The sequence below is a fragment of the Mus pahari genome, chromosome 3 (assembly GCF_900095145.1).
Source record: "Mus pahari chromosome 3, PAHARI_EIJ_v1.1, whole genome shotgun sequence".
NCBI classification, from domain to species: Eukaryota; Metazoa; Chordata; class Mammalia; order Rodentia; family Muridae; genus Mus; species Mus pahari.
The window spans coordinates 57,094,199-57,111,352 of NC_034592.1; the positions used below are offsets into that span (position 1 = coordinate 57,094,199).

General features: G+C 41.1%; 2 protein-coding genes across 3 annotated transcripts in view; one reads left to right on the top strand and one right to left on the bottom strand.

Annotated features, from left to right (window-relative positions):
* Positions 1–1,813, bottom strand: part of Mettl8 (methyltransferase like 8) — a 91,503-nt gene extending 89,690 nt beyond the window's left edge. The window contains 1 exon segment of the mRNA XM_021194510.2: positions 1,660–1,813. The gene's annotated coding sequence lies outside the window, so the exon portion shown is untranslated.
* Positions 1,814–2,031: 218 nt separating this feature from the next.
* The window catches only part of Dcaf17 (DDB1 and CUL4 associated factor 17), a 32,459-nt gene continuing 17,336 nt past the window's right edge, over positions 2,032–17,154 (top strand). Inside the window, exons 1-7 of one of the 2 annotated variants that reach the window (XM_021192976.2) lie at positions 2,032–2,408; positions 2,780–2,883; positions 6,373–6,463; positions 9,459–9,595; positions 11,726–11,804; positions 14,247–14,336; positions 16,882–16,986. In XM_021192976.2, coding sequence (XP_021048635.1) covers positions 2,283–2,408; positions 2,780–2,883; positions 6,373–6,463; positions 9,459–9,595; positions 11,726–11,804; positions 14,247–14,336; positions 16,882–16,986 — 732 coding nt within the window. In that variant the 5' untranslated portion in view covers positions 2,032–2,282. The remainder of the gene's footprint in view (positions 2,409–2,779; positions 2,884–6,372; positions 6,464–9,458; positions 9,596–11,725; positions 11,805–14,246; positions 14,337–16,881; positions 16,987–17,154) is intronic. The other variant, XM_029536850.1, reaches the window with a different exon arrangement.

A 17,154-nucleotide genomic window follows, 5' to 3' on the forward strand; every position in this document is an offset into this window, starting at 1 on the left:
CTCTCCAAAAACTGCAGCAGGTTGGGAATCGAGAGTCTCTGAATGTAGGCAGAAAGAACAATCAGAAGGCTAATTAATAATGGGATAGAAAACAGGAAGGCATAAAACTACTGAGATGAAAAGACTGGACAGAAATAGAATCAAAAGTACTTGGTTGTGGGAGAGGCAAAGACAGTCTAATGACTCTCCTTGGGGATCTCAGTGGTAAGATAAATACCACAGGAAGGGAGCATTCAGAAGCTAGGTAAGAAAGAATGGGGACTGCCCAAGCTGTGCATGTTGTGCAGTCCCCCAGCCTGCTCACTGTGATGATTTAGGGGCCAAGCTTGATGCCACGTGGAAAAACCTGAAAAACACTGAGAGGCAACTGGCCTTTTAGTACCACTCTGGTAAGAAGGGACGTGAAGAAGAAGCAGGTGAACAGACTTCCCAAGCGCACAGTTCCCAGAGGATAAGCATTTAGATCTGGAAGAAACTGGAGGGACTTTGGTCCAAACCAAGAAAGACAGCACCATTACAGTAGAGCAGCAAGTGAGGGGCATGGCCATCATGTCTGAGGGGTGGTCTGCATTCAGCTGTTGAGTAACTCCCTGCTGGGACTTAATATGTTAAAGTGAATGAGCAGAGGGTACAAACACAATATGCCCACTACTTGCTATTGTTTTTGTTGTAATAGTCGAGTATAGTCTTAGAAGTCATGAGAAAACCAAGCACAGAAACCAAAGCTCAGTCATGGTGGGAGAACACAGAAAGACAAGAGCTGCAACAAAAAAGACAAGAAGGAAATGATGAGCGCAATTCAGCAATGATTTGCATTTCACTTCAGCCAAAGAAAATCCAGCTATATTTTTCTGGGTTCCAGCCTTTCAGTGACAGCTGCATTCATGAATGACCAAATTAACTATTGTGGAGCTTTCTAAAAATATACGAAGCACTCACTCCACCGTATTCTATAAGCAAGTCATGAAATATCAGGGGAAAAAACCTCCAACAAACCAAACAAACAAACAAAAAAGCCAGACCCGGAAGGAAATGCATCAGGGTAAAAAAGTTTTCCCTTTAAAACAACAAAATGAAACGGTTAAAGTCTGACCCAGCACACCCATCCTGTATTGTACTTCTGTCGATCAGAAAGCTGGTGTGATTATTGACTTTTTCTTTAAGCACTTAAGATCACTGAGTGGCATGCCAAGTCTATTAAGTCTATGTGGGAGATGCAGACACCACACTAAAGGGGTTTACAATGAGGTTACAGGTCGCATTTGGTATACAGTTATGGACAATTTTAGCATGTTAATAATTTTGAACACGCAGGCTGTGCTAGTACACAGAGAATGTTATTTTTTACTAAGAGAAGTCAACCTGGATTATCTTAGGCAGTCCAATAAGAATGCAAACATTTCATATTTTATTCCCTATAAGGGGGAAAAAAATGGGAGGAAGAAAACACTGCAATTACCACAAAACCAGTCAAGGTCCCCGCTGGCCACACAAGGGCGAGCCTTTGGGAAAGAGAAATTCAATCCTACTTTGGTGGGAAAAACAGCATCTTTCACCACTAATTACCATACAAAAGCATAGTGTTTATACAGCTAAAAGTTGATGTCAACCTCATCCACAACGTCCCATGTGCGGCTGAGGGAAAGCCACAGGGCGTACCTTTGGAGGGTCCCACTGAACACAACGCCCCTCTGGACACGTGGCCAGAGTCTTGCAGGGCCAAAAGAGGGATTGGCAGTCGTCCCACGACCAGGGCAGAAAGGGACTGCTCCCTGGGTGCAGGACACACAGGTGAGGCGACACCACCAGGCGGCTGCACAGCGCCCCCCAAAGCTATCCAGGTTTACCGCGTGCAGCCCGGAAGGCTACCCGACCCACTGCGCAGCTCTACGGCGCAGTCTATTAGGGTCAGGAGAGGCGGGCTAGGGGCGGGAGGGTGGGGAGGGGCCAGGCCAGCCCTTGCTCTGCCTGACGGGAATTGTAGTTCTAAAAAAAAGCCATGGGAAAAAGGCCAAGGGGACTACATTTCCGGGAGAGGGAGTGGCTACGGAGGGCCGCGAGGTGCAGCGTTAATCCCGAGAGCAGAAAGAAGGGCCAGGAAGGCGCCGTTGGTTCTGTTCCTTTGCGCCAAATCCCTGTGTCGCTACCTCTTGGTCTCTGCCCCGAGTCCCCAGCGCGGGGCTCCCGCGTCAGCCTTCCCTTGAGGCTCGCAGGTGGCGGCTGCCACCCCTCGCGGAAGTGAGGGGCGCGCCCCTCCTGGGCTCTGCGGACCCCGAGTCTCCATGGGCCGGACCCAGAAGGCCAATGTGTGCTGCAGGCTGAGTCGCCGGGCTCTGGGCTTCTACGCACGCGACGCGGGCGTGGTGCAGAGGACGAACCTGGGCATCCTGCGGGCGCTGGTGTGCCAGGTGACGCCCGCCGAAGTCGGGGTGCTCGGAGTCCAACCTCCTGCCGGGCTGCAGTTTTTTTTACGCGCTCTGATTCCCCTTTGAGGGTCTTACGTGGAGAGGGGCATCAGTGCCCCGCAATTAGGATGTTAGAAAATAGGTACTCATAGGTCCGCCGCCGCCTGGCTGTAGTTTTTAAAAGCTTCTTTTGCCTTCCTGTAAACAAACGATTCAAAACTTGGGCATCCAATTAAACCAAAACCTATGGGCAGAAGGAGAAAAAAGGAAGAGACAATGTACTTTAAAACTGTAGATTTCAACTACCCACCTAAAATGGTTCCATAGCAAGGGGCTGAGTTCTTTCCTAAACTGAAATTCTTTGTATCTTTCAGGAGAGTACTAAATTTAAGAATGTTTGGACAACTCATTCCAAGTCACCTATAGCCTATGAGAGAGGAAGAATATATTTTGACAATTACCGGTGCTGTGTCAGCAGGTAAATTCTTGGTGATGATTTTTTTTTTTTTTTTTTTGCTATAATCCACCTGACCCGTAGTTTTTATAGAACCACATGGCTTCTTTAGTGCTTAGTGAAATAGGAAGATGAAAAAAAAAAAAAGAGTCCATAATAAAACTAGGTGGAAAATGCATGTGATCTTAAAAACTCGTTAAATCTAAAGTTTCAGACTTCATCTTTGTAAATACTTTATTTCACACAAAATTATAGCACAGGCAAAATAATACGTTTCTCTGCACAACTTGCTGTTTTATACCATTTAAAGATCAGAGTCGAGAAAACGGGTTGTGAAATAATTAGATACTGCGTAGGAGACAGGTATTTTGTTTTAGAAGTACTTTTTTTTTTTCCAAGAGAAAAAAAAAATGTTCAAACAAAAGTACGGTATTTGTAGATAAATAGTATTTAGCAGCCAGCCTCCATCCATTCAAGGTCAGACTGAAGAGAACACCACAGTGAATTGGTGCTTCCATGCCCATTACCTGGATTAAGGAACTATGAAGTTGCCTCTTCTTCATCTTTCACTTTGTGTCTGTAAAAATTATGGGCCTTTTTCTGTGTGCCAGCCTTCAGTGGTATTCCTCAGAAGCAAGCCACCTTCTTGTCGAGATAGGTTCTCTTGTCACTGGACTGGGAAGCTAGAATTCCTGTAGACTGCCTGGCCAGCAAGCACTATGAATTTGCCTGTGTCCACCTCCACAACTCCGGGAAACCATGAGTATTGGGGCTCTAAACTCCAGTCCTTGTGCTTGCAAGGTACCAGCTGGAGCTATCTCAGAAGTGATTAATCTTATCTCAGAAGTTCTTTTCTTGTGGGATCAGAAACTAGAAGTCAGAGAGACTAGTGATTTTTGAGGTTTGCCTTGACTCCAGGTGGTATCTTGTTTTTTTTTTTTTTTTTTTTTTTTTTTTTGGTTCTTTGGCAAATCACCCAACCAATTTATTAGCCTTTAGTGCTGGTGAATCTACCTATGTCCCTCCATTTGCCCTTGGATGTAACTTCCAGTGATTTACAGAGTGCACACATACTTGAAATTCTCCATATCTGTTGCAGGTAAAGTCAGTTTTATTCGAAAGAACTAGGGGCTGTTTCATGACCTGCTTCTTTTCCCAGGCAGTCTTCCAGTCTACTCCACGGAGCTGGTCACAGGAGTCGATGCAGTGACTCTCCTAATAGTAAAAGCTGAGCAGTTTAGGAAGCTGAGGGAATGCTCAGGCCAGGGAAGAAAGATAAGGCCAATCTGGACCTTACAAAGAGAAATGTAGTCAGGGCCCTGTTATTCTACACTGTAGTTACACCCAAGGTAGAGCCTCCATGAGAGCCCCAACTTTTAGCTATATTAAGGTAGGACTCAGCCCTGACAACACAGGCTGGGGCTGCATGAAAACAGGGTCACCCTTCCTATTCTTCAGAGATTGCCTTTGAGTCAGAGCAGCGGGGGACAGATCCTGGCACTCGGTTATAACAGTTTAGAGCTGTGATACCATCTTGTTGAGCTAGAAGAAGGAAGAAAGGGAACATGCCTAGTTCAAACACTGTGGGCTTCCACTGTCCTTATTGAATTCCAGGAGATTTTCTGGAATAAATGCTTCTCCCTATGCTTTTACGAAAACAACCAAAGGCTTTAAGTGGTTGTCCTTTAATTTCTTCAGTTTTCCAGAAGACAGTGTCTATAAGCCTCTGATTCTAGCAATGGCAGTCTGGACATCCTCTTACATGTCCATGATGCCCATCATCTGCCTTGTGGTATTAACAGTGACTCTTAGGCACATTTAATACCCAGGGTGTTGCCTTCCCAAGTCAGAGACAGTTGTTTTGATTTTAAAAAGTTCAGAGTAAATGCCATTGATTAATGTCGTAGTGATAAATGATACAGGTGTTCTTCACCATTCTGTTGCAGAGGGTTGCACCCACAGGTAGAATCACATGAGATTGCTTTCACTCCTGTGACATTCAGTTTGATTTAAACCTTTGAGTTACTGAGAGAATATCAGAGGTGAATAAAATGTCATCCTGGAAATTGTTTTTCTTCTCAGTAGTTGAACTTTAAAGTTCATCAGTTAAAAAGAAAAGAAGATATCTATGACTGCATCTCAGTAGTTGCCAGAGTAGACTAACTGGGGGTGGGGCAGGGGGCTGTAGCATCAGCTCAGGGAAGCTGAAGCAAGGGGGATTGCTTAAGGACAGCTTGGGCAAGATTGTTTCCAAAGTAAGCATCAAGGATACAGCTTTCACTTTTTCCATAAAGAGAGTGTATATAGTGTGGGGGATGGGGGCCTGAGAGAGGGGCACTGGCAAAGCCCCTGAAATGTTTCCCAGGCTACCTTGAAGTTGCTGGAAGATATATATTCAAAGATAGTCGAAATAGACATATATTTAATATTTATGAAAGGAATAAAATAGGCATAAAGAGTGTTTCTTTTTGTATCCACAAATGCTCATTCAAAATAATATGCCTCAGAGTTACTGTGCTGTTAGGAAACACCATGATCAAATAAACTTGGGGAGGAAAGGGTTTATTTGGCATATACTTCTCCATTACTATTCATCTGAAGAAAGTCAGGACAGGAACTCAAACATGACAGGAACCTGGCGGCAGGAGCTGATACAGAGGAATACTGCTAACTGACTTGCTCCCTCTGGCTTGCTCAGCCTGCTTCATATAGAACCCAGGACCACCAGCCTAGGAATGGTACCACCCACAGTGGTACAGTCATCAGTCACTAATTAGGAAAATGCCTACAGGGTTTCCTACAGCCTGATCTTATAGACATTTTCTTACTTGAGGTTCACTCTTGTCTGGTCACTCTAATGTGTGTGAAGTTGACATAAAACTAGCTAACATAGTATGGGACCTTCTATTTTTAATCTGTATATTATCTCTACTAAGCAATAAAATAAACTCAGTGAATTCAGCAGACATTTACAGTGAATATTTAAGGATTTAATTAAGAATTCAGTATAATACTATTTTGTAAAGCAATCTCCAGGTAACTTTACATAAGGAAAATCTGGAAGATAAACCAAAATGTGTATTTGTTTTAAGTGATTTATTAATTTTATTGATTTTATTTATGTGTATGCATCTATGTGCATATACACGTGTGAGTGAAGGTCGCTTGGCATCGGATGCCCTGGAACTGGAATCACAGAGAGTTGTGAGCTTCCTGACGTGAGTGGTAGCAACCAAACTTGAGTCCTTTTGGAAGAGTAGCAAGTGCTCTTAGCTGCCGGACCATCTCTCTTGATTTTTTTTTTTTTTTTTACATTTTTTCTTGTGTTTGTGTATTACAAATTTGTGATTAGAAAAAAAAATCCAGAACAGTTAAGGAAGACAATAGAAAGTTGGAATCTGGATGCTACAGACATGTAAAAGAAATGTCTGAGCAGAGACTACCTCAGTTTAAAACAATAGCAACAGCAACAACTACTACTACTACTAATGCTTCTTTTTCTCTTTTCCCCAGTGTTGCATCAGAGCCAAGAAAACTTTATGAAATGCCAAAATGTCCCAAATCAGAAAAAATTGAGGATGCTTTATTATGGGAATGCCCAGTGGTAAGATTTCTTTTCTAGAGCATTGGCTTTTTAAAGTTTTAAGTGTGAGGAAGCCCACACTTAAACGTTTGTTCATTTATTTATTTTTACATTTACTTCATTTTAAAAAAAGAATTCTATACATAAGTACTGTATTTACATAATTTGTGCCTCACCCTCTTCCCATTTCAGTTCCTTCCATGTTAAACTATACACACTTTTTTTTCTGTAGTTCTTGGCCTCGTCTTGATTATTAGACAGACAGACAGACAGACAGACAGACAGACACACACACACACACACACACACACACAGTATATAAATAGAACCTGCTGAGTCCCTTTACTGTTGCTCATATGCACATGTGTTTAGGATTGACTTTGGATTGGATAACCTGTCAGGAGACGAGCCCCTGGCAAGGGCCTATTTTCCCTCTCTTAGAAGTTGTTAATGGCCTATAGCTCTTCACCTAGGGGTGGGGCTTTGTAAGATTTCCCCATCCACGTTCAGATGTCAGCTAGTGTTACCGTTGTGCATGTCTGGTTTAGGCAGCTGTATTGTTGAGAGTTCATGTGTACAAGTCCCTGTCACCAGGACGCACAAAGGAAAAGAAAGAACTGAGTTCTAAAAGTTGTCTGCTGGCCTCCCCATATGTGTGTACGCACGCACGCACGCACGCATGCATACAGCGAGAGAGAGAGAGAGAGAGAGAGAGAGAGAGAGAGAGAGAGAGAGAGAGAGGCAGACAGACAGATACATACATGTACACATGCACACATATAGATACACACACACATAATTTTTTTTAAATCAGTATTTGGAACTCATTTATTTTGAGCAGGCTCATGTATGAGCCCAGGCTAGCTTAAAATTTCATGTGTAGCTGAGGGTGAGCTTGAACGTTGGACTTCATCCACCCCTGACTCCTGGGATGGAAGACATGTATCAGAAAAAATTTAAATTAGAGATGATTTGTAAATTTTGAAAAGATAGAAACTGATTAAAGTTTATAACACTATGAGGTAGTTTATAGTTGTTCTTACTGTTTGAGATCATTCCACCCCTGTACTAAGACAAATTACTGTGAGGGTAACTATTATGTGGATTTTTGAAAGTAGGTAAATTCCACCTGTGGCTATGGTTAGGAAAATAGTAGTATAAAAGTTAAAGCTACATAGTGAAAGTCATGCCGTTAGGCCAGTGTTGCCCTGGCACATGCCCTTCTGCATACTGTTTCCTTGGGATGTTAGCATGCAGAGACCCGAGAAGCTAGGAGTAATTGGTCTGGGGGAAAATAAATATGAGACATTGAAAGTTCCGAGGGTGCTTGTCCGTCTCCTCCCCAGTCTTTAACAAGCTGCTTCTAATACTGCCTGCATGCACAGTGCTGTGGGGCCGTCACAGCAAACTCTTTTAATCACAGCCCTCTTTTGAGGGAAAGTTCATCTTTTTTAAGTTTTCCATAACATTGTTTCTAAGAAATCCTCCTAAGAAGACTGCAGCGAATTAATCACGTCTGAAAGTCTAGTTGGTTGCTCTTCAAGAGAAGAGAACTCCCAGTCTGTACCAGAAGCACTGTTTAAGCCATGAACAGCAATATTCGGAATTTAACGTTAATTTTTTTCTAGGCTGTTGTTTTTCCATAAAGCTATATTTTTTTTAACTATCACCCCCCCATAATTACGCTTTTCATATAAACCACCTTTTTAAAAATTAGAAAGTTAGAAGCCTGTTTTTTTCCTCTTTAATTGAAAGCTGTAAATAATTGTGCCTTAAACCATTTAGAGCCTTTTAATCTATTTCCCTGAGGGGAGGTTAGAGGGATGATAGGTTTCTTAGTTGAGAAAGATTGAGTATACCAATTCAAACACCCAAAGTATAGAGCAGTCCTGGAAAAACAAAGTTAACTTGCTCTCATTCCATAAACACTTAAGTGATTTCGTTTTTATTTGTGATGACAACATTTTTTATGAAGAACTCAGAGGAACACTGCATTATTATATGAATGCAAAACTACTTTAAAATTAATACTCTGTTTTGTTTCTGAAATAATGTATGAAATGCCACTTTTGGTTTAAGAAAAAAGTTCAAACCTATAATATATACTTGTTTCAAATGTCTCTCTAATGGGCTAAATAGGAATAGTAGATATTTTAAAACTTTAAAATCTATATGAAATGATACATAAGTCATGTAGTATAGAAGCATTCATGTCATGGCCTATGAGTTAAGTATAGGTGGCTAGTACATTTGAAAATCACAGCATCAGCATAAATGCAGGAGGACCAGTCTGCACTGCACAGGGCCTGCCTGAGAAACAACACAAATAAATGGAGCCAAGCAGACTAAAAGCAAATGGTTGTCTCCCTGGAATTTGAGAGGGAAGACTGCTTTTGCAGAGGCCAATAGCCACTTCTTTCCTGTTCATGTTTTACATAAACAAATGCTGTATTAACTTCAACTTCTCAATTCAGAACTTTACTAATTGAAAGTCGGCACATTTGCTCCTCTTTCCCTTCTGCAGTCGAGCTGTACTAGTGGGATGGCTCAGTGGTTAAAGCTCTTGCTTCCCAGTGGTGCAAGCCAGACGACCTGAGTTTGAGCCCCAGAACCCCACAGAAAGGCAGGAGAGCTGAGCATGCACACCTTCAATCTCAGCACTGGGCAGGCAGAGGCAGGCAGACCTCTGAGTGTGTGGCCAGCCTGCGTACAAACCGACGAACAAGTGGAGGGAGAAAGCTCAGTGCACCCAGTTGTCCTCTGACCTCCACATGTGCACCCACAGGTACACAGTGATAATGATGGTAACATGTAAACGCATTAAAACATAAAGACCAGTTAAAGTAACAGACAGGCTCGTCTGTCCCACGTTCTTCATTTGTGCAGTAGATGTTTCTTTGGTTTACTTATTTGACAAGGTAACTAGCCATTTTCTTTGGACATAGAGTACTGCAGATTGTTCATAGCCAAACAATTTGTTTTCACACCCTGGTTTGTTTGTTTGTTTGTTGTTTAGGGAGACATACTTCCTGACCCGTCAGACTATAGATCCTCACTCATAGCCCTGACTGCTCATAATTGGCTGCTTCGTATATCCGCAACTACAGGGGAAGTCCTGGAGAAAATATACCTTGCTTCCTACTGTAAATTCAGGTAATTGAGATTATTATTTAAAATTTTGTTGTAAAAATGTGAGACCTGTAACCTAGGAAATCTTAAGCCTCTCTCCAGCCCTGCCCTGCGTCCCCAGTTTTCCCTGTGTATTTTATGATACCAATTTCTTTATAATCCCAGTTTCCCCTGTGTATTTTATGCCCCAGTCTCTTTATAATCCCAGTTTTCCCTGTGTATTTTATAATCCCAGTTTCTTTATAATCCCAGTTTTCCCTGTGTATTTTATAACCCCAGTTTCTTTTTAATTTTTTTTTGTTTTTGTTTTTCGAGACAGGGTTTCTCTGTGTAGCTCTGGCTGTCCCGGAACTCACTTTGTAGACCAGGCTGGCCTCGAACTCAGAAATCCGCCTGCCTCTGCCCCCCCACCCCCGAGTGCTGGGATTAAAGGTGTGCGCCACCACGCCCGGCCCCAGTTTCTTTATAATCCTAGTTTTCCCTGTGTATTTTATGACTCCAGTTTCTTTATAATCTACTCTTTTTGTTCTCTACTTCACTCTAGTTGAAGATTTCAGGCTCACGACCTACATTACTTATCTACAAAGATTCCATATAAGTAATTAGCCACAAAGTAGTTAGAGGTAGATGGCTGATGGCTTCCCTGTTCTATTACAACCCAAGAAATGTAGTTGTAGCTACTAGTTTATAAGTACATGGAAATGGATGTGAGTATGCAATTTGTAAAAGTAATATTTTTCATACTTTTTATGACTCCCACTTTAAATGGGAAATGAGTGTAATGGCATATGTCTTTAATCCCAGCACTCAGGAGACAGGAGCAGGTGGATCTCTGTAAGTTCAAGGCCATGCTGGTCTACACAGAGAAACCATCTCGAAAAACCAAAATAAGTGAAGAAATAAATAAAAATTAATTAGAAATGGTTTGTGTATGTGTGTTTGCACTTGTAAGCGTGTGGGGGGTGTTTTGTTTGTGTGTTTGCTTGCTTGCTTGCTTTTTGAGACTGGCTCTCAAGCTGACATTGAACTCCTGCTTCCTCCCCTCAAGTTGTGGGATTGCAGGCATCTGTAGCACACCCAGGTTTCTCTGTACTGGTGTTGAAGCCTGGTTTGTGCATGCTGGGCAAGCACTCTCCCCGCTGAACTGCACCCCAGCCCTGGATATTTCTAAGGTTTGAATGTTCTTAGGTTAAAAATGGTTTTATGGATGCATTCATTCATTCATTGTGAGTGTGTGTGTGTGTGCACCATGTATGCCCAGTGGCCATGAAGGTCAGAAGAGGGCATTGTATCCTCTGGAACTGGAGGTTGTGAGCCACCATGTAGGTGCTGGTTACTGTTGCAACAGTAACAAGTGCTTTTTTTTTTTTTTTTTTTTTGGTTTTTCGAGACAGGGTTTTTCTGTATAGCCCTGGCTGTCCTGGAACTCACTTTGTAGACCAGGCTGGCTTGGAACTCAGAAATCCGCCTGCCTCTGCCTCCCGAGTGCTGGGATTCAAGGCATGCACCACCACTAACTGGCTTAGTAACAAGTGCTCTTAACCACTGAGCCATCTTAACATCCTTCTCCAAACCAGTTTTTAACTGGTATGACAGCAGATGCTCTTCACACACACACATACACACACACACACACACACACACACACACACCATCACTTAGAAGGCTGAGCTGGGAAGATGGGGCTTTCACAGTTATCCTCAGTAACGTTACAAGTTCAAGGCCTGGGCTACACAAGGTTTTGTCTCAAAAATATTTTTTTTTTCATTAGAAGAGAATTATTTAAGACTCAAGAAGAATAGAAATTAAGTTGAGAAGTATTCATATAAGGATCTAAGGAAATTATTAAAGTTATTTGTTTCAAATAGATTACTTTGCTCTTATAATTTATATTATTAAAAAAAAAAAACCTTAATTATAAAATAGCACGCCAAGTATGGTGGTTCATGCTGGTCATCTCAGCACTGGAGATACTCCGCAATAGAACAACCAGTTCAGCATCAGCCCAGGCTACCTAGAGAGTCACAGGCTGGATTTTATCCCAAAATCCAAGCATGTAAAATAACAGTACATAAGTAAATAAAGTGTAATATTTCGATTTTGAGTATAAGGGAACTGATCCAAACATTAAATTCTTCTTCATTCCTTCAAAAGGTACCTGAGCTGGGACACTCCTCAGGAGGTCATCGCAGTGAAGTCAGCTCAGAACAAAGGCTCCGCAGCAGCTCGCCAGGTCCGTAGCATTCGACACGTGTGGCCTTGGCATTTGCACACTTGTGAAAGCAAGTGCTGTTTAAATTTGAAGCAGACTATTCATATGGGCTTCTCTCTATTTTGTATCTACTTACTTTTGGGTACTGGAGATCGTTGGTCCATGTCGGTCTGCAGTGCTCTAGCGCTAAGCTACATCCCTCAGCTGTTCTCTTTAAAGAATCATCTAGAATTGGTCAGGGTAATGGTGCAATCCCTTAATCCCAGCACTTGCAGAAGCAGGAGGATCTCTGAGATCCAGGCCAGCCAAGGCTGCATAGTGAAACCCTGTTTAATTAAAAAAAACAAAACCATGACCGAGAATTTACTAGACCTTATGAGGCCTAGGACTACCTATCAGGGAACTTATTTCTGTTGGTGACTGATAAGGAAATCCTTGGAAAATATTTGAACATTTTTATAAATACAGATTTTTTTTCTCATGGAAATTTTCTGTTTTTATTTCAGGACAGGACATATTTTAAAAAAAAAAACCAACTATAATAAGAAGCAACAATTTTATTTGCTTTTTTGTCAAGTTCCTGCTAGTGCTTAATGTAAAATATAGCCTTTTTTAAAAAAATACTGTAATACTGACTGTCAGGCAATTTACTTAGAATTCTTGGCTGTGTAGCCTAGTCTGTCTTTCAACTGAGATCCTCCTGTCTCAGCCTGCCAGATGCTGTGATTGCAAGTGTGTGCTCCCATACCTAACTTAGGAACCTTTTAATAGATGATTTCTCTCTTTTTACCTTATTTAAATTACCACATCAGGTTTTTCCTTATCAGCACAGCAGAAGCACATTCCTTCACCCTCTGCATTCTGTTCCTCTCTTACCTGCCTCCTCCGTCTTTATGTATGCCACTGAGCCAAATAAGCTATTGGTTAGCTCTTTAAGCTTCATTAGACAACTTTTTTTTTTATATAAATGAATAAATCTTTTAAAGATTTATTTATTTATTATATGTAAGTACACTGTAGCTGTTTTTCAGACACTCCAGAAGAGGGCATCAGATCTTGTTACAGATGGTTGTGAGCCACCATGTGGTTGCTGGGATTTGAACTCCAGACCTTCAGAAGAGCAGTCGGGTGCTCTTACCCACTGAGCCATCTCACCAGCCCATTAGACAACTTTTAAGTCGCACTAATATATCTATGCACGTGTGGCTTGGGGCACATGTCACAGCATACATGTAGAGGACAGAGGACAACTTGCAGGAGTCATTTCTCCTTCTACCCTGTAGGTTCCAGGGGTCAAAGACCTCACCACCAAGCCATTTCACCAGATCTAAACTTACTTTTAAGATGGTTATTTATAAGTATTTCCTATATCTTGCCCAGTCATCTCAACACATGACCATATGGCTTTTATTGGAATCTCTTGGGCCGTGTCTCACACGATTGAGGTACAGCCCAACAAAGAATTGCTGTCCACTGCTGCTTTCTTTTCACATCCTGGCTGGTTGTGTAAATATGAAAAACCCTAACAAAGTAACACATTTCATGAGGATTCTAGAAGTGTCTGGCCTACTGTGCCACCTGAAGAACACCAGTCTAACTGTGCATGGTCCTAGGTATTAAGGTTTTTATTTACCACTTGATAATGTTATTAAGTCTTAGAAGCATTTCTGCATTCAAGACTTTGTTCTCACAATCTCTAGCCAACAAGCAGTAGTTCCTGGTCAAGATACACAAATTACACCTGCCTTTAGATTTGAGGAGCATGGATCGTGGCTAAGTAAAAGTATGTCTCTTTGAAAGGGCAGGTCTCTGGGGCTTTACACCTCACTCTGTTTTGGGTTCGTCTGTGTTAACTTTTATTTCCTGTGGTTTCGATTGGTCATCTTGAGAGTCAGACCTTATTTCTGCTCAAGCGGAGTTTTGCTGTGATGGGGCTGACAACTGTGCCATCCCTAAATTCCAGATGCTCCCTTGAATTCTTTACTAGAGAAGTAAATAGATTATTTTGCATTTCATAGTGGAAATAAACTGTTGGAAACTTGCTTCTCAAAATAAGTTGATGTCATTCAAGCTTTTTCTGACATACTTTCTCAGTACAAGCAGACCACCATAAGTTTTGTTGGTGATATAACCATAGTAATGCTATGTCCTTGGGTAGATGCATTATTATTAGAACTCCAGTTCACAAATACACCATATTTAATGGTAAGAAATACTTGTTTCCATTTGTAGTGTTTTATGTTTATTTTCACTATGTTTGTGAGAAGCTGGAAGATTAGTGAACATTTTAAGTATGTTTCCTTTACTGATAAAATAACTTTCAGTCTAAATAGATGGAAATTCTCAGTTCATGAAAAGTTTTGTATAATTGAATGCTAGGACAGATGGATATTTTGAACTCATGAAGGTAGTGTTTTCGGAAGGGCTTTGGAGAGCTGCCCATAATGTATTCTTACCTTGTAGGCAGGCACTTCACCACCTGTGTTGTTGTACCTCGCAGTGTTCCGGGTTCTGCCCTTTTCACTTGTAGGAATTCTAGAGATCAACAAAAAGGTAAGGACGAACCTCCTCCCTCCCTCTTTCCCTTCCTTCTCCCCCTCCCTTTTTTTAAAATGCAGAATCTCACTATTAAGCCCTGGATAACCTGGAATTCACTATGTAAACCAGGCTACCTTTGGGTTCAGAGATCCACCAGTTTCTGCCTCCCAAGTGATGGAATTAAAGGCATGCTCCGCCAGACAGCAATCACTTAATTGCAATATTTGATTGATAATTAGGAGTAATATCTTCATTTATTTATTAGATGTTTTGGTTGAGAACATTCTCCTGTCTATGAAATGTTTACTGATGTGTCTTATTTCATGTCAGAATGTGAACCTGTGACTTGGGAAGAAGCATAACCGTCTCTTGGGCTTCCTGCATGTTTTTATGCCTCTCAGGTGGCTAGTGTTTTGAGTGTTAATGACCTGTGGTCATTAACAAACTGCTATTTTATAAAATTATGAAATGCCTAAGGAATTTTTTTCAAAGGAAGTATTTCAAAGCTTGTTAAAATGATCATGAAGCTTCAACAAATGTCTCATTTTAATTACAAGGTACAGCTCTCAAACTTGCAGGTACAGCCCTCAGACTTGCTTTGTAGTATATAAACAAGACTTGTAATGGGATATATAATCTTTCTAACTCATACAGTTTGGGTTTTTATTATGTTCCCACTTATCTCAATTTGTGGAGTTCCCGGGAGGGAAAGAGGACCACATTTCAACTGAGTGGGAGTCAGTAGTCTTTCCTTTAAAAGTGGTTACTCTGTGGGAAACCATCTTGGGAGGTTTTCTAGTAGTCTTTAAACATTTAAAATATTAAAGAAGACAAGATCTTGAGATTCTATTAATATTCCCTAGCAAATAAGCCAAATCTCTTGAAACATTTCCTATTCTGAATGCTTATACTAAATTTTACAAACTAGAGAATAATAATAACATTATCACTTATTATTTTATACTAGACACTTTTAAGTGTTTTAAGACATTGTGACAGTTTATTCTGTTAGAAATTGAACAGCTACTTACTAATTTTAAAATGTTTGAATTACCAAGTACTTCTTTTCAAACTGTGGAACCAGGAGTAGGGAATTAAAAAGCTAGTTGCTTCACAACTCAAAGCAAACCATAATTACGTTTCTACGAAAACGACAGAAGCCCAACTTGTAACCTCATTGTTTTCTTTCTGCTGTGGATTAAATAATTATGTGTGTATTACAGTCTTCAGCAGGAACAAACAAAAAGACTGGCAACGTCAAAGTTGGTCCTGTTTACTATTGTGTATCCAGCATAATGGGTTGAGGGGTTTGGCTTTGATTACTGTGATTCAGGATTAAAGCACGTCTTTCACTTATTAGATGTACTGGAATATACAGGGGTGAGGCCCTCAAGCAGTTGTGTACTTACCCTGTTCATCACCATGGTATATCCTCACTGACTGAATAGAAATCCAAATGGACTTTATGTCCTCCATACTTCTTTCAGTGCTATGAAAAAAGGCATACCTGCCTTGCTTTTTGTTGAATATTAACATAGGCACAGAACTGTGTACTTCTCAGAGCTATGTAGAAAAATCATCACAAGATTCAAAGACAGAACATTTAGGGAACAATAAGCCAAAGCCTTACTCTAGATAAATGTCTGAAGGAATGTGGTTTTTATGGTGTTGCTTTTTAATGCAGTTGAGAAATCAAACTTTGTTAGAAATTAAAGAACATAATAGGGATGAGGAAGATCTGGAGTTACAAGCTAGAGAGATGAGCTGCTGTGTAAGGAGTACTTGCTGTGTGCTCTTGAGAACGTGAGTTAGATTCCCTAGTCTCCACATAAAGTCCAGGCATGGCCATGGGTACCTGCAACCCTAGCATTGGACAGGAGAGCTTACCCTCGGGCTTGCTGGACAGCTAGTCTAGCTGCTAAAGTGGAAACCTCCAAATTCAGAAAAAGAGAGACCCTGTCTCAAGGGAATAAAGTAGACAGTGGTAGAACAGGACACCTAGTGTCCTCCTCTTATCCTTCACACATAGGCATGGGCTTACCTGCTTACGAACCTGCACACACGTGCATTATACACATAGCGTGCGTACACACACAAGCACACACACAAATCTGCAGGTGGTCATTTCTCTTATAATTACTTTCCAAGATCCAGTTTTTTTTCCTCTAAGAACTACAAATATTTGTCCTTGTGAAGAACATTCTAGTGTTTTAAATAATGAGTTTCTATTGGATATAACTGATAAATACTCATTTAAAATTACATGGCCTCCATGTTTACCACCGTTCTATGAAACAGAAGTAGAATCTGTAGTTACTGTGTATTGACAAAGTTGTACCGCACATGCGTGCTGACACATCAGTTTGAGCCCTGTGTACAGTGCCTGAGGCTTACTGCTTGCCTCTAATCACCAGAGCCTCAAGTTGCTAAATTTTACTTAAGTCTTAAAGTGAGGCAGCACATGACTTGGATTTAAAGCCTGAAATACAGACATTTTGAAGATCAGAAGATAGGCCTTCTGTCTGGTCCTTTCTTAGGTAATATCTGCCTGTCCTCTTAGGTTTTCGAGAATGTCACAGATGCTACCTTGTCACATGGAATCCTGATTGTGATGTACAGCTCGGGACTAGTCAGGCTCTACAGCTTCCAAGCCATCATCGAACAGGTAGAGGAAAGCACGGTGGGGCATAGTACACTTGGTGTGAGGCTTGGGCACAAAGGTTTTTTTTTTTTTTTTTTTTAGATTTATTTATTTATTATATGTAAGTACACTGTAGCTGTCTTCAGATACTCCAGAAGGGGGAGTCAGATCTTGTTACGGATGGTTATGAGC